General features: G+C 48.1%; 3 protein-coding genes across 4 annotated transcripts; 1 reads left to right on the top strand and 2 right to left on the bottom strand.

Moving 5' to 3' along the window:
- The first annotated feature begins 4,097 nt into the window (after window positions 1–4,097).
- LOC147982170 (uncharacterized) lies at window positions 4,098–5,279 on the top strand. The gene has a single exon (XM_087516224.1). It carries the CDS (start codon window positions 4,098–4,100, stop codon window positions 5,277–5,279), a length of 1,182 nt encoding a protein of 393 aa, XP_087372350.1.
- Window positions 5,280–5,346: 67 nt separating this feature from the next.
- On the bottom strand, window positions 5,347–9,506 carry LOC147982169 (uncharacterized). Its single transcript, XM_087516223.1, has 6 exons — window positions 9,260–9,506; window positions 8,749–9,031; window positions 7,976–8,145; window positions 7,683–7,807; window positions 6,639–6,701; window positions 5,347–5,352 (listed from the first exon to the last, which is right to left on the bottom strand). Exons 1-6 carry the CDS (start codon window positions 9,504–9,506, stop codon window positions 5,347–5,349), a joined length of 894 nt encoding a protein of 297 aa, XP_087372349.1.
- Window positions 9,507–12,067: 2,561 nt separating this feature from the next.
- Window positions 12,068–14,165, bottom strand: LOC125546198 ((S)-8-oxocitronellyl enol synthase ISY1-like). 2 transcript variants are annotated; one of them, XM_087514251.1, is made up of 2 exons: window positions 12,812–14,165; window positions 12,068–12,484 (listed from the first exon to the last, which is right to left on the bottom strand). In XM_087514251.1, the coding sequence occupies exons 1-2, from the start codon at window positions 13,974–13,976 to the stop codon at window positions 12,345–12,347; spliced, it is 1,305 nt and encodes a 434-aa protein (XP_087370377.1). In that variant the 5' UTR covers window positions 13,977–14,165; the 3' UTR covers window positions 12,068–12,344. The 2 variants fall into 2 exon arrangements, with proteins under 2 accessions (XP_087370377.1, XP_087370378.1); XM_087514252.1 differs by lacking the exon at window positions 12,068–12,484 and having other exon boundaries at window positions 12,520–13,722.
- Between the last annotated feature and the right edge of the window lie 1,256 nt (window positions 14,166–15,421).

Here is a 15,421-nt window from a genome sequence, read left to right as displayed (position 1 = left end):
GCGCTCACCTTGCGGTGAAAAAACTTGGTGTTGTTGTCTCCCTCCGCTAGCCACTGGATTCGAGCCCTTTGACGCCACATGATCTCCTCCCTCAGACAAAGTTCTATCATGCAGGTTTCCACCCGCTCCTCTTCAGCCGGCGGTCCGGTGCGGTTGGGTAGCGAACGCAGCTCTTCAAGATTCTTGCGTAGACGGCGGAGTTCAGCCCGGACTGCTCCAAAAGTGGACTGTCCCCAGTGTTGCAGCCTTCCAGCTACCGACGCCAGCTTATCTGATAATTCTGTGACTGTATGTGCTCTTCCTGTTGAATTCCAGGCCTCGATAAGCATGTCGCCGAAACGTGTGTCCCGCTCCCACATACACTCATAGCGGAATTGTTTCTGTTTTGCGCGCACACATGTAGCATTCAGGCCAGTCTGCAAGAAGATCGGGCAGTGATCCGACTTTGCTGCGGTAAGATGCTCAACTGAGGCAAACGGGAAAAGGTTAGACCAGCAAGGTGATGCCAAAACACTGTCCAGCCGAACGCGGCAATAATGTCCTCCGTCTACCTTCTTCTCCCAAGTCCAGTCCAAACCGCGGTAACCCAAATCCGCTAGACCACACACGTCCACCGCTTCCCGAAAAGCTTCGATCTAAGAGCTGTCACGCTCATTGGGGCCATGTTGCTCTTCAGGCTGCAAAATCTCGTTTAAATCGCCTATGCACATCCACGGGAGGGTGCTCTCCCCTCTCAAGCGCTTCATAGTATTCCATGTCTTGTAGCGCAAGCTCCTGGTCGCTTCCCGTAAAAGCATGTCATCCTCCATTGCTCCTTCCCAGGTTCCGCGACCCAGGTGTCAACATGATACTCAGAATAATTTTTTATTTCAACATCCACAGAGTTCTTCCAAAAGATACGAAGGCCGCCACTGCGGCAACTACTCCCTACTCCAAAACTGAAATCAAAACCTAAAGACGTCTGAAGACCTTCCACACGACTCTTTTGCAATTGAGTTTCAACTAAACATAAAATAGATGGCGAGCTAATCTCCACGAGATCACGGAGCTCACGAACTGTCGCGGGATCGCTTATCCCGCGACAGTTCCAGCTTAATATTTTCATTGGGCCTAGCGGCGCCCCGCGTCGGAGCCCGCCAATGATGCCATCTTGTTGGTGTTGTACTTCTTTGGTGAAGTTGTTGTTTTTGCCTAATCATGTACGACTTCACCGCCTAGCCGCCTGTGGAAGTTAGACGAGGGCATCCGTACAGCAGATTAGCGCCGCCGCCGTCGCCCATGGCGGAATAATCTTACGGTGAGTCTTCTTGGTTCCTTCATTGATTTATATATATATCATGGAATACTGATGAACTGATCCGCATCTTTCTCCAAAAGACTAGAAAGTTTTTTCCTTTGATGGGATTAATTAGGGCCGCAATTTTTTGTTAATTCTAAAAAAAATAGGTATGCACTGATTCTATAATCTTAGTTTCAGAATTTGCCCTTAGGACAGCTCAGCAGGACTCACCTCAAATCTAAGGCATATCATCGGCTCATGTCTACGTCATCGCAAGTTATTATTATTGTTAGAATTCCACAAACTGATAGATTCTAGTTTCTACTTTTTAGTCTGGTTAGAAAATTACATACCAGTTTGTATACATGATAACTTAAATCCAAAATTGCCTTATACAGAAACGACTGATCAAATATTCTGGCATGAGTAAAATTTACCCAACAAGCTAGAATTGGAAACACACCATGTAAGATTATACATTTTGATCTGTGAGTTTTAGGCATAAGAACCACATTCAAACTAATGAAAATCTACCATTTTCTAATTGCAAAATCCATATTATCTTGTGTTCCTCATAGAATGGTCATTGTTAGGAAAAAAAAAACTTCAATATGTTCATTGAAAACTTCGCCCCCCCTATCGTCAAATCCTGGCTCCGCCCCTGGGAACTTCAATATATATATAGTAACGCTAAACTAAGCATGAGTGTAGAATAGCTTATTCTACACCCCAGTAACGGTACATACAAAATATAGTAACACACTAGGTAAAATATAGTAATTTTCGTAAAAATGTAGTAAATTAGAAACATAGATGATAAAAAAAATATTTTCCGAATTACTACATTTTGTACACCGTTTTACTAGATTTTGTACATAGAGTTGCTAGGGGGTGTAGAATAGCTTATTCTACACTCACGCTTAGAATAACTTATTCTACACCCTAGTAATTGTACATACAAAATGTAGTAATGCAATATATAAAATATAGTAATTTTTCTGAAAATGTAGTAAATTACAAACTTGGGTAGTAAAAAAAATATTTTCTGAATTACTATATTTTATACACCGTTTTACTAGATTTTGTATAGACCGTTACTAGGGGGTGTAGAATAAGCTATTCTACACTCACGCTTAGAATAGCGTTACCCTATAAATATAAACTATCAATATTTGCATTACAAAATAAATAAATACTCCCTCCGTCCTGGGATGGAGGGAGTACTAAAGTAGTTTTCATGATGGATCTAAGAATAAATGTTTGGTATTGTACATATCGATTTTTTATTCTTCTAAAAACTAGTGCATGTTAAAGCAACTAGATGATGCCCCGCACGTTGTTGCGGGAATATTTAGCAACATATTTAAATGTGTTTTGTTGTATGACGCATGAATATTTGAAGTAATAATATAAAAAGTTAAAACTGAAAATACATATAATTTATTGTGTTTCATTACTATATAGTTGTAAAATGTTTATTAAATATAAATAACTTAATAGAATGAAAATTCTCATGTATGCTCATGTTAGGATGAGTCTTTTTTTCATGATGTTTCATGATGAAGTGGTATGCTTGCATGTTGAGAGATATATGATAGTGGAGGTGGGCCTTTTGTCATGCATGTTGTCTGATGATGTGGCATGCTTGCATGTTGAGAGAAATAGTTAGTGGGGGCTAGCTATTTAGATATAGTAGATGACTTCAACCCCATGCTTGAGGTCCCATCTCCTATTCTACATGTCATGCCACCAAGGCAGTCAACAATAGTCCAAAATCGAAAAACTCATAACGCAGCGGCCTCCTCCCCTAAGAACAACTTAGGGTTGGTCTGCCTCCCGTTGATGCCTCCGTCGGTCCGCCTCGTCTCTGGTGGCCTTAGGGCCATGGCAGCGTGGTAGATCCCGACCCTTGCTGGCGGGAGGACTTTGTTTTTGGATGTTCCTTTGAGTTTTGTTAGGGTTTGTGTTCTGCCTAGGGAGATGAGATGGCGGCGGCTCCCTAAAGATGGAATCAGGTTCTCCCGCCTAGCCCCCATCCAGATGATATTTCTAGCATCGACGGTGGGCGTGTGGAGGTGTGTCTCCGGCAGATCTGTCCTTAGTGGATTTGCTCGGATCTGATTGTAGTTCATCTACGTTGGTGTATCTTCAGGTTGGATCCATCCGTTCTATCGATGGGGGTTGATGTTTTGCTGCGCTGGTCCTATCAGGCCTTAGCAGTTAGCACGACGACTGTCTACTACAACTAGTTTTGCCCGGCTCCAGCAAGGGATGGGAGATGGCGGTGGCACACCTTCGACTCACTTTAGTGCTTGTAATCGTTGCTAGGTGGCCTATAGATATGGATGTAATTTCTATTATTTTTGTTGTTCGTTGTACTTTCATGATGAAGATGAATACAATGAAAGTTTTCTAAAAAAAACCAATTGTCCAAAATTGGACATGGTTGTTATGCCCCCGACCGTGTACAAGTCCAATAGTTTATCCCACATGGTTGTTTTGATCAGATTGTGTGCAAGTTCAAAGTACATTGCACACGTACTTTTTTTTCGTTTTTGTGGGATATATAGTTCAACCAACCGTTGGCTCTTTCGGTACGTCTTCCGAGTCCATTGAACTCCCTTCTCCTCGTTTAACCGGCCGAAGGTAGTAGTGGTGATTGATTGGTGAAGCAACCAAGCGGCACCTAGCATGCAGAATTGATGATATCTAGCTAGGCCCCTTTCAATTCCAATGCCGGTTTGCATCCATGATCCTGCATCGTATATAAACATATCCCACTCCAGTGCTCAGTCACAGCAGCAGTATCAATTCCACGATGGCGGACTGGTCGTCCCTTCTGCCGGACCTAGTCCGCCGTGTCGGCGACTGCATGCTCGTCACCAGCGACCTCGATCACTACATGGACATGCGGGCTGTCTGTCACAACTGGCGCTCCACCCTCGTCGACCCGTGCAGCGACTGCGCCGGCGTCGACCTCCTATGCTTCCGCCCTCGGCACTGGGTCATGCTAGACGAGGAGGAGGAACCCACGGACGGCGCCCGCCTCTTTATCAACGTCTCGACCGGGCGTTTTCTCCGCCGCCGCGTCCCGGTGCTTCAGGACCACATCCTTGTCGGCCCTTCCGACGGGCTCCTCATCGTCGGCGACAGGAAGCCCCAGCATGCTGTCCGCGTCCTCAACCCCTTCACTGGCTCGCTGCTCCATTTCAAGGTGATACTCCCTAGTTACCGGGCTAGGGCAGTGGTGGGCGGCGACCATGCGTGCCCAACGTCACTCGTCTTCGGGCTCGACTGCTGCTACGATAACGACGACCCCGTCTGGAGCGCAGATCCGGCCAGCGAGCTTGTCCGCATCACCTACGCGACTCGCCCGGTCTACCTCGGAAGCATGGTCGCCCACGCAGGCCACGTCTACATGGTCGACTGGGAGTGGGAGCCATCCGTGTACGAGATCGTCTGGGACGATTGCCTCACCTACCGACAATGGATAACGCAGAGGCCGGACGCGTTCGTGTCTTCTGATGAGGACTCGGAGTCATGGCCGTGGCTTAGAAATTACCTAGTGGAGTCTGACGGGGAGCTGCTCCTCGTCCGTCGTCCGCGGCTCCGTAGGCATAACATGGAGGTTTTCAGGGTGGACCTTGAGGGACACGCGCTCGAGCCCGTGAACCAGATCGCCGGTGGCCGCCACGCCCTCTTTGTGGGGAAGAGGTGCCTGTCCGTTGACGCCGACAGGCTCCCCTCTGTCGATGGAAACTGCATCTACTACGGCATTGCTAACATATACACAGAAGACGGCAGTCTGGAGAAGTGTGAGGGCATGTACAGGTATCATCTCGGTGATGGCAGCGAAGAGAGGATCTCAGGCCTCCTGTCGCCCCAGAGCGAGAGCTTTCGCGCTCGTCCTTTCAGCCTCGTTCAGGTGCTCATTACCTACTGTGCCGTACTCCCTGATGTGGAAGCGCAAGTCATCAAGGGATTCAAAGATGAAAAATGACATATTCCCCAACCTTAGTGAAGTACTGCTACTAGCTAGTTATTGCTCTCAGTAGTTTTATAATTTATTATATCTGCAAGAGTTTCATATCCAGTGGGAACATTCAGAAGAAATTTTATATTAGGCTTTGTGACTTGTTCTTAGCATCGAAGTCCTTATATTAATTCATCCCCAAAACTAGAAATATATATGTTATCACAGGCTCTAACCTAAGGATTAACATATTTGCTTGACAACAATATCCCTTCAACGTCAGCTCATAGGTCTTCAGCCGCCCAACCACCTCCATCATCGACATCTTCCTCACATTGCTCCACTGCTCTATGGTACCGAATATTCAGACGATGTTATTACTTAGTAGGGAGAAAGATAAAAAGAAGTACCGTAAGTTCGACAAATCCAAAGTTTGTTGCTACAATTGCTAGGACTATGGACACTATGCTCGAGAGTATCCTAATCCACGGAAGGGGAGGCAAAAAAGGAGCACGGAGTACTACAACTAGCTGAACTGGACATGGATGACCACCCAAGGTTGCTTTGATGACGAAGTGGTGGTTAAAAAAATTAGTCATGTCTTTTGTTTTGTTTGTGTCTGAGTCGCCCATGTGTACAATATGTCTTTTTTAGATACAAAGTACACACAAAGCTAGATATACAATATGCTTCCTTCTTCTTTAGATACACAGTACATACAAAGCCTAACAAAAAAGTATTAAGAAGAAAAAAGATACAAAACATTTATGGTGGAGAGCTATCCGAAAAGAAACTGTGCTCACTGCGATCAAGATCTATCATGTGCTGCCCCCAGAGTTTCCCCCATGAGTTTTTAAGGCCATCATAAAAAAAATCTTGAATTTTTTCTGGACATGTTTCAAGGAAGCGAAGGGTGGCCATTGGTTGGTTGCGTGGGAGCATATTTGCAAGGCGTTGAGCCTTGCTGGCCTTGGGATCCATTACCCTGACTATCTTAACAATACTCTTCAAATTCACTAGCTTTGGCTCCAAAAATTAGGCCCAATTAGGGTGTGGTCAGGGCTTCCGCGTACTAAATCTGAGAGGGGGGCGGGAGCACATGCTATTTGTCGCTGCGACCAAATGCACAATCAACAGAGGCGACCGGGTCATTTTTTTGCACGACATATGGATAGTGTTGTTACGGAAATATGCAACATTATCTTATTAGAAGACCAAAGCCATCATATATACATGTACAAGAGAATGCCAAGAGGCTAGAATACAAAAGGCCAAAGGCCATCAACAATATAACTCTAACACCCCCCCCCCCCCCCCTCAAACTCATGGTATATCAACAACACTGAGTTTGGAGAGGTGAAATCCATGCTGCGCTCTAGTCTGTGCCTTCGTGAAGAAGTCTGCTAGCTGTAACTCGGAAGGCACATACTGAAGACCAATAACATGATCCTGCACAGCAGCGCGCACAAAAAAAACATCAACACCAATATGCTTGGTAAGCTCATGCTTCACCGGGTCTCGTGCAATACTGATAGCACCTGTACTGTCTGACAAGAGGGTGGTAGGTGTAGTAACAGAAACACCAAAATCCTCCAATAACCATCGTAACCAAGTCACCTCTGTCGTCAGAAGAGCCATAGCTCGCAACTCAGCCTCTGCACTTGAACGAGAAACTGCGGTCTGTTTCTTCGTCTTCCAGGCAATGAGAGAACCACCAAGAAAAACATAGTAAGCAGAAAGTGAACGGCGGTCCGAAGGATCACTAGCCCACGTAGCATCTGAATAGGCCTGGAGCTGTAATGAGCTGGAACGGGGGGAAAAGAGACGACGAGAGATGGTGCCACGAAGATATCGTAGAACACGAAGAAGGTGACTATAGTGAATTGAAGTGGGAGCAGAAACAAACTGACTCAGAATATGGACAGGATAGGAGATATCCGGACGTGTGACAGCAAGATAGACAAGACTCCCAACAAGATGACGATAACATGTCGGATCAGACAATGGCTCACCATCTGAGGCACGAAGGTGAAGATTGAGCTCCATAGGAGTCTCAACAGTGCGCTCATCACTAAGAGCCGCACGAGTAAGAAGATCCTGGATATACTTTTCTTGGGAAATAAAAAAGCCATCAGGGGTGGATGAAACCTCAATCCCAAGAAAGTAACGAAGAGGACCAAGATCAAACATTAGGAACTGCTCACTGAGGCGGGCCTTGACAAAGGCAATGTACTCAGAATCGTCGCCAGTGATGATCATGTCATCAACATATAGAAGAAGAGTCCTACCACGAGCAGAAAGGTGGACAAACAACGCTGGATCATGAGCACTGGGCAAAAAACCAGCGGCAGTCACCACAGAGGCGAAGCGCTCAAACCAGGCACGGGGGGCTTGCTTAAGGCCATAAAGAGAGCGACGAAGATGACAAACCATACCATCAGGAACAGAATACCCAGGTGGTGGCTGCATATAAACCTCCTCGCGTAACTCGCCGTTTAGAAAGGCATTCTTCACATCAAGCTGAGACACAGACCAATGGCGAACAGAGGCCACAACGAGAAGTGTACGGACAGTGGTCATATGGGCCACGGGAGCAAAAGTCTCATCGTAATCGCGACCATGCTCTTGCTGAAAGCCACGAGCCACAAGACGAGCTTTATAACGCTCAAGAGAACCATCAGAGCGGGTCTTTATCTTATAGACCCACTTACAAGTGATGGGACGAACACCGGGAGGAAGAGAAACCAGATCCCACGTGTCGGTGCGCTCAAGAGCAGCAATCTCCTCTGCCGTCGCAAACTGCCATTCAGGATGCACAATAGCATCTTGATAAGAAGTCGGCTCAAGAACGGTCGAAAGACCATAGCGAGAAGGAGAATATCGGTCAGGGGGCGGACAAGGCCGAGAACGAAGACCATAAGCCGGCTGAGAGGAGGAAGATGACACACTAGAAGTAGAGGGCACATCAGTAGACTCATCCACAATACGTGGACGACGAGTATAATGTAAAGGAAAGGAGGGAAGAGGTGGAATGACTGGAGACGGAGATGGGGAATGTATCGATGAAGGTGGAGAAGGGGAAGGTATCGGTGATGAAGGTGGAGAAGGTGATGATATCGATGATGAAGGTGGAGAATCATGTGATGAGGGAGGAGAAGAAATCGTTGGAGAGGACGACGTCGAATCTGCAACGGCGGGACGAGGAGTAGGAATACTGGGCACAGAGGGAGGTGTATCGGGAAAAGTAAGAAAAGAGATGTCCTCCGTGGAAAAGGTCGAGGAGGATGGACGCGGGTAGAAAGGACGAGACTCATCAAAGGTCACATCCCGGGAAATACGCATCCGACGACCGACAGGATCCCAACACCGATAGCCCTTATGCTCATCACTGTATCCGAGAAAGACACACTCAACAGACTGAGCGGTCAGTTTGGTGCGTTCACGAGGGGCAAGCAAAACATAGCAAACGCAACCAAACAAACGAAGCGCCGAATAATCAGGAGAACGACCAGAAAGACGCTCGAGAGAAATACCACCCTGTAGAGCAGCAGATGGCTGAATGTTGATGAGATATGTGGAAGTGGTAACAGCCTCAGCCCAGAAGTGAGGCGGAAGAGAGGCGGCGATCATCATTGCACGCGCCGTCTCAAGAAGGTGACGATGCTTGCGCTCAGCCACACCATTCTGAGCATGAGCACCAGGGCAAGAGAACTGAGTAAGAGTACCTTGCTCTGCAAGGAATCCTCGCAATGCATGGGAGATATACTCACCAGCTGAATCTGCGCGAAATACACGAATAGGAGTGGAAAACTGGGTATGAACCATGGCAGCAAATTTTTTTATATATGGATAAGACCTCACTACGAGAAGACATGAAATAGATCCAAGTGTACCGAGAAAAATCATCTATAAAGATAATATAGTAGCGATGACCCCCTTTCGAAGCGAAGGGAGCTGGACCCCAAACATCAGAGTGAACGAGATCAAAAGGGCGCTCGGACACTGACTCGCTGTGAGGATAAGGTAGCTGAATCTGCTTACCAAGCCGACAACCCAGACAATCCAACGAAGCGTTACCAGAGACAGAACCCAGAACACCGCGATGAACCAAAGATGAGAGACGAGAACCACATAAATGGCCAAGACGATGATGCCACTGCTGAAAAGAGCTGGTAGATGCAGCAACAGGGGCTGCGATACTGGCGGCGGTGGCAGCAGATGGAAGGCGAAGCCAGTCAAGCTTCCAGAGACCATCAGGGCATCGAGGGCCAGCACCAATCAGAGCGCCCGTGCGACGATCCTGAACGGAACACGAATCAAAGTCGAGAATGACCCTACAACTAGAGTCAACAATCTGACCACCAGATATTAGTTGCATGGTAAGTCGAGGAACATGAGCGACAGAGGGAACATGAAATGAAGAAGTGCTAAGTGTGCCTCGACTAGCTACGGGGAGTGGAGTGCCATCAGCCGTAAGAACACGAACATGAGAGTCGACAGGTCGAACGGAGGTCAAAGTGGAAGAATCGTAAGTCATATGAAAAGATGCTCCAGTATCAAGAATCCATGGGGATGACCTGAATGAGTAGACGGTGGTTTCTCAATGCCAGAAGGGTCAGTCACAGAACCCGCAGAACCTGTCGATGAAGAATCCCAAGCAGCAAGCAGGCATCGCAGTTGCGCAATCTCACGCGCAGACAGAGACACAGCGGAAGAGGTCGAAGTAAAAACACCCGTGGAAGCCGATGATGAGCAGTCGCCACCATCCGTGGAAGCCGTGTGTAGAGTCGACTGAGAGTAGTCACTGTCGCGCGCGGAAGCCGCGAGAGGTGTCGGTGTAGAGCAGGCACCGCCTCTGCAGGCAGAAACCGCGAGAGGAGTCGTTAAATAACCTCCATCACAGTCTGCTGAAGACGTCGTAGATGACAATATCACAGATGGACCAACACCAAGCACCGAGCGACGGCGTATGTGCGAGACCGGATCAATATATGGAACACCGTCAGAAGTGTGCGGACAGCCACGAAGACGCGGGCGAAACATCATATCAGGTTTTCCTTCTTCTTTTTTTTATTAAACAGCCAGATCACGAACGCAGTGGCGGCGGCGGCCCACGTCAAGCCCCGATCACGATCGATTCAGGCAGCGATCGCACGGCAGACGTGAGGGAAGACGCGGGCGTCGTTGGCTGGCCGCGCGGGAGACGCCATGACCAGCGTGTACCAACCGAAGCACGGGAGGCCAGCCAAACTAGGACCAAATCGATCCAGAGGAGCAGACCACAGCGACTCGATCCAGAGGAGAAACGGCAGCCGGCGTCTGGATGCGGAATCGGTGGCCAGCAGCTTGGATGTGGAATCGGCGGCCGGCGGATTGAGGCGGAAACGGCGGCCGACAGCACCACACGAGCGGGCGTGGTGGTGATGCACGGGATCCGGCGGCCAGCAGCAGCAAACGACGGCCGGCGGCTGGAAGCGGAATCGGCGGCTGGCGGCACCACACAAGCGGGCGCGGTGGTGAAGCACGGATCCGGAGGCCAGCAGCAGGAATTGGTGGACAGCGGCCAACACAAGAATCACTGGCCGGCTCGATCTGAAGATTGGAACAGAGAGCAGCTTACTCGGAGCAGCAGCGTTTGACAAAATTTTTGAAGGTGTGGCAAGCAGCAGTCACCGGAGCAGAGGAACGGCCACGACGAAAGTGACAGCCGGCAAAGAGAGAGCACGGCGGCGGAAGGAAGCGATTAAGCACGAGTTGCGAGTGCTAAAAAAAACCCTAAGCTCTAATACCATGTTACGGAAATATGCAACATTATCTTATTAGGAGGCCAAAGGCATCATATATACATGTACAAGAGAATGCCAAGAGGCTAGAATACAAAAGGCCAAAGGCCATCATCAATATAACTCTAACAAGTGTGACATACTGCCCGTCATATTGCACCCAATTTATTCCCATTCATGAATATGTAATGAAGGGAAGGAAAATCAGTTGTTGGAGCTCTTCATGATGGCAGATGGGTCAATGATACCAGGGAAACTCTGACAAGCAGTGCGGCTCTCGAAAATAGCGCCACAAAAGGAGCATTTTATCACATGACTGTGATACGAAACCGATGTTGAACGACAGATCGTCTCGCAAGGCATGGCTTGCAACACCCTCCACGTTGCTTGATGTGCGATCAGGCTCTTGAGTGCATTGATCATATAGTGGTGCAATGTCCATATGCCAGGCGTTTTCAGTTTCTTTTTCTCCTTGGCGTTGCTCTTGGCCGCTTAACACCAAACATGGATTACTGTACCAAAGAGTGGTGCTGCTTGATGGACCAAAGGCTTCCCCGCACAAGAGTTAGAGAGATGGTGGCGATTATGATTGTGGGTTTCCACAAGTTGTGGTGTAGAGAAACGCCATAGTCTTTAAAGGTAAGGTGCCGCCAGTCCATAGAGTTGTCACATTGGCGGTTGAAGAGCACAAGCAATGGAAATCGGCCAGGCGGAAGGAGACAGAGATTAGTGAGGAGTAGCTCTAGTTGTTTTAGGGCAGGGCCGGCTTTTTACTTTCACTGGTGTAACAAGAGCTTGTATTTAACTATTTCTCTCTCTCCTTAATGAAAATGACAACCGACTCTTGCTTGTTCTTACAAAAATAAGAAAATAAATATAGAAAGGAAAAAAAAGGACCACAAGGCACAGCCAAGATAGGAAGGTTTTTTTGGGTAAACCACACATGTATTCATAAAACAACAAAGTTACAAAGAACACAGCGGCTACGACAAGAGTGCATGAGAGAATACTATTGTGCTGAAACTTTGGAGAGAACACCGCCATCGATTTGGATGACCAGCATTCGCCGGGCTCCTGAAACTATCTTCACGGGATCCACCACGATGCCGCGGGGGGCACGCCGTAGTAACGGGTTTGGAACCAGAAGATGAGATTAGCTGGTACTGCCTTCGCCGTCGCCTGGCCGGTAGCATTCCAACAAACTAGATTCATTGTCCTAGTGGAACCGCATGGTCCTAATCTTAGATTGCACAGATATTTCCGTTTTGGTCCCGCTGCTCAGGAATGCTAGGGAGGCAGTCACCGCTCCCTACACGTGTCCATATATATTTGGCACAATAGGACATACATTCTTATCTGCTATCACCATCTGTACTATCAACTCAACAAAGATGAGGAAACAGATGGTTGCCAATTGTTCCTTCTGAGTGAAGGAAACTATCTCAGATTCTGAAGCACACCACATCAGGGACAAAAAAGCGACATATCAGCAAATAATGACCAAGTAATACTTCTACCTTAATTACAAGAATTAACAGATAAATGGATGGAAAATAATGACCAAGTGTGATGTGTCACATTAGATAAGATAAGGCATGGAACATATGGAAATCCAGACAACCATTTATTTGTGTTCTACTAGTTTTGTTTAGATTACAACATATTGATAAATGAGGAAAGAAAATGGGATGCATGGGGAAAGAAATAGTTTGTTTTAGATTACAACATATAGACAACAGAAGCATCACGGAACAATCTTGGAAGCCTTCAGCTTACCGATCCATGCGTTGAAGGAGTTGGCCGTGTTACGGAAGCCAAGGAATCCATGCTCCTTGCTCTTGTTCATGCTATCCAAATGCTCAACCTCGAAATTTAACACGGCGTCGACAAACCACCAGTTGGTGATCTCCTTGAGCTCAGTCGTGACAAGCTCGTTCTCCTGTACGATCTCCGCCCACACCGCCTCCTTCCGGGCCATGGCGTCGGCAATGATGAACCGGCCGTCCTCTCCCTCGTACCCTGCCCATTCCAACCCGAAATGATCAGCCAGCATCGGCCAGAGCTGCTTCCACTTGAATACATCCCCATTGCTGCAATTGAAAGCCTCGTTCTTTGTGAACGGATCAACGGCAGCCCAGATCTCGTGCTCGGCGACGAGGTCCGCGTCGGAGGTGTCGGTGAAGCCTTCCCAGGCGACCCTGCTGCCAGGCCACCTCGGCGTGGCGCCCTCCTTGCAGCAGATGGCGGCGTAAACGCAGAGGCTGCCCACTACGTTCATGGCGCTCCGGGGGGAGAACCCAAAGATTAAGGTGGGACGGTGCACGGACCAGCTGACCGCGCCGTCGCGCCGGGATACCTCGTCGAAGAGGACGTCCTCCTGGTCGTAGTAGAAGTTGGGGCAGTCCAGGCGTGGCATGTCCTCGGTGTAGGGCGGGTCCGGGACGCCGGGGATCTTGCCGATGGACTCGAAGGGGGCAACGTAGTGCTTGCGGCCGGTCTGGAGGCAGACGTGGGCGAGCGCGGGGCAGCCGGGGACGACGACAGAGAGCACGTTGCGCAGCATGGCGGCGTTGGCCTCCCGGTTCTCGGCCTCCGTCCGGTGGCTGGACCACGCGGCGTAGAAGACGTGCGTGATGTCGGTGAGGGGCGCGAGGGCCTCGGCGACGGCAGCGGGGTCGGCCAGGTCGACTCGCAGGTGCGTGACGGCGCGGGTGGGCGGAGGGGTCCAGGGAGGGAGCGCGCGGCGGGAGACCGCGCGTACACCTTCCAGGGCCCGCCGGGGGTGTCGTGGCGCGGGAGGATGTCGAGGAGCGATGCGCCGACGATGCCCGTGGATCCGACGACGAGGGCGACGCTCTAGAAGGCGGGCTCGGCCGCGGCGGCGCTGTCGTCCTGGCGTCTCCTGGCGGCGCCGACCGCGCCCGCCCACCACCAAGCTCATCGCGGGAGGAGGGAGGCGTAGCAGCAGTGAGTCTGTGACTGTTACTGTGAGTGGTGCTTGTGTGGATCGGCCGGCGTTCTCCCCTCTTGCTGAGAAAGTGAGAATGCAGCAACGGACGGCGAGGAACGAGCAGCAGTTTCCCGACAACGGAGGACGTCGTTGTGGCCTGATAATGACATTTGACCAGCAGGCGTGCATCATCGTCATCCCCGTGGTTGTCTCTAGAGTCTCCACCGTTGAGCATGCATGACCCGTGACCGGGCACTCTTTAGTCTTCCAAGTAGAGCCCAAGTAGATATAAAAATAAAAGTAGAGCCTGCAGCCAATTCGACACGGAAAATCTAGACATTGTTTGTTTTAAGAGGATCATCTAAAACCACATTTCACAGATTCGGACGCCTATACGACCGCAGACACGTTCAGGTATATTGGCCAACAGCCCCCGGACACCCCTCATTATGCCGCGTCTACATCTGTCACCCTCATATCAAAACTCGTAAATCCATACAACGGCATGCAATGTGATCAAATAATATGTGGATAATAGATCGGATATAGTATAGAGCACAAATCGAACATAGCAAGTTTTCCTGCAAAAAAGCTTAAAAAAAAGCAAACATAGCAAGTTTAATTGACAACCGCGCATAGCATATATTCCTTCCATTTTAGGAATATTCCCAAAGCTTCCAGTAATTTTCTAAAATTTCTCTATTCTTTACTGACTTTACTCAGTTTTCCTTCTTTTCTTTTGCCTTTTATATTCATGAACTTTTTAACATCATGAATATTATCAAACAAAGAAATCACCATTATTTTTTAAATTGTGATTTTTCTAAATTCATGAATATTTTTTAATCTGGCGAACATTTTTTAATTCATGAACCTTTTTCACAAATCCACAAACTATTTTAAAACTTGTCAACTTTTTCAAAGACAGGAGTATTTTTCAAATCTACAAATAATTTGGACATTCATGATCCCAATGCTACGCCTTGAACCACTCGGCCATCCCTCCTACATAATCTTATTATTGACCAAAAACTGAGTGAATAGCAAGTTTTCGTATCACTAAAGTACAGGTACAACTGATCACAGGTTCCATAGGGAGTTTGACTTCCTTTCCAATTTCTTCTTCAAATGCATGATTTAATAAATTCATATATTTTGTTAGACTCCTGAATTTTGTTACAAAAATTATCACTTTTTTAAAAAAATATGAAAAATTTCTTTACATTGTATGATTGTATGATTTTTGAAGTCGGATATGTTTTTTGTTCGTTGAACTATAGAGGCTGGGGAGCAAGTGAAGCTAAAGCCCCGCGGCCTGCCTAGATTTCACACGAGTGCCAGCGGCCGGTTCCATGCCTAAAGCAAGAGCTTGTTTTTGCGGAAAACTTTCGATCAACGCCTAAACCTAGTAGGTGGCTCGCTCAATTCTCCCACAC

Source organism: Triticum urartu, chromosome 3A, assembly GCF_056163025.1.
Source record: "Triticum urartu cultivar PI428250 chromosome 3A, HENAU_Tu73, whole genome shotgun sequence".
Taxonomy (NCBI): Eukaryota; Viridiplantae; Streptophyta; class Magnoliopsida; order Poales; family Poaceae; genus Triticum; species Triticum urartu.
The sequence above is the reverse complement of the archived record's forward strand: the minus strand, read 5'-3'. Positions and strand labels throughout refer to the sequence as shown.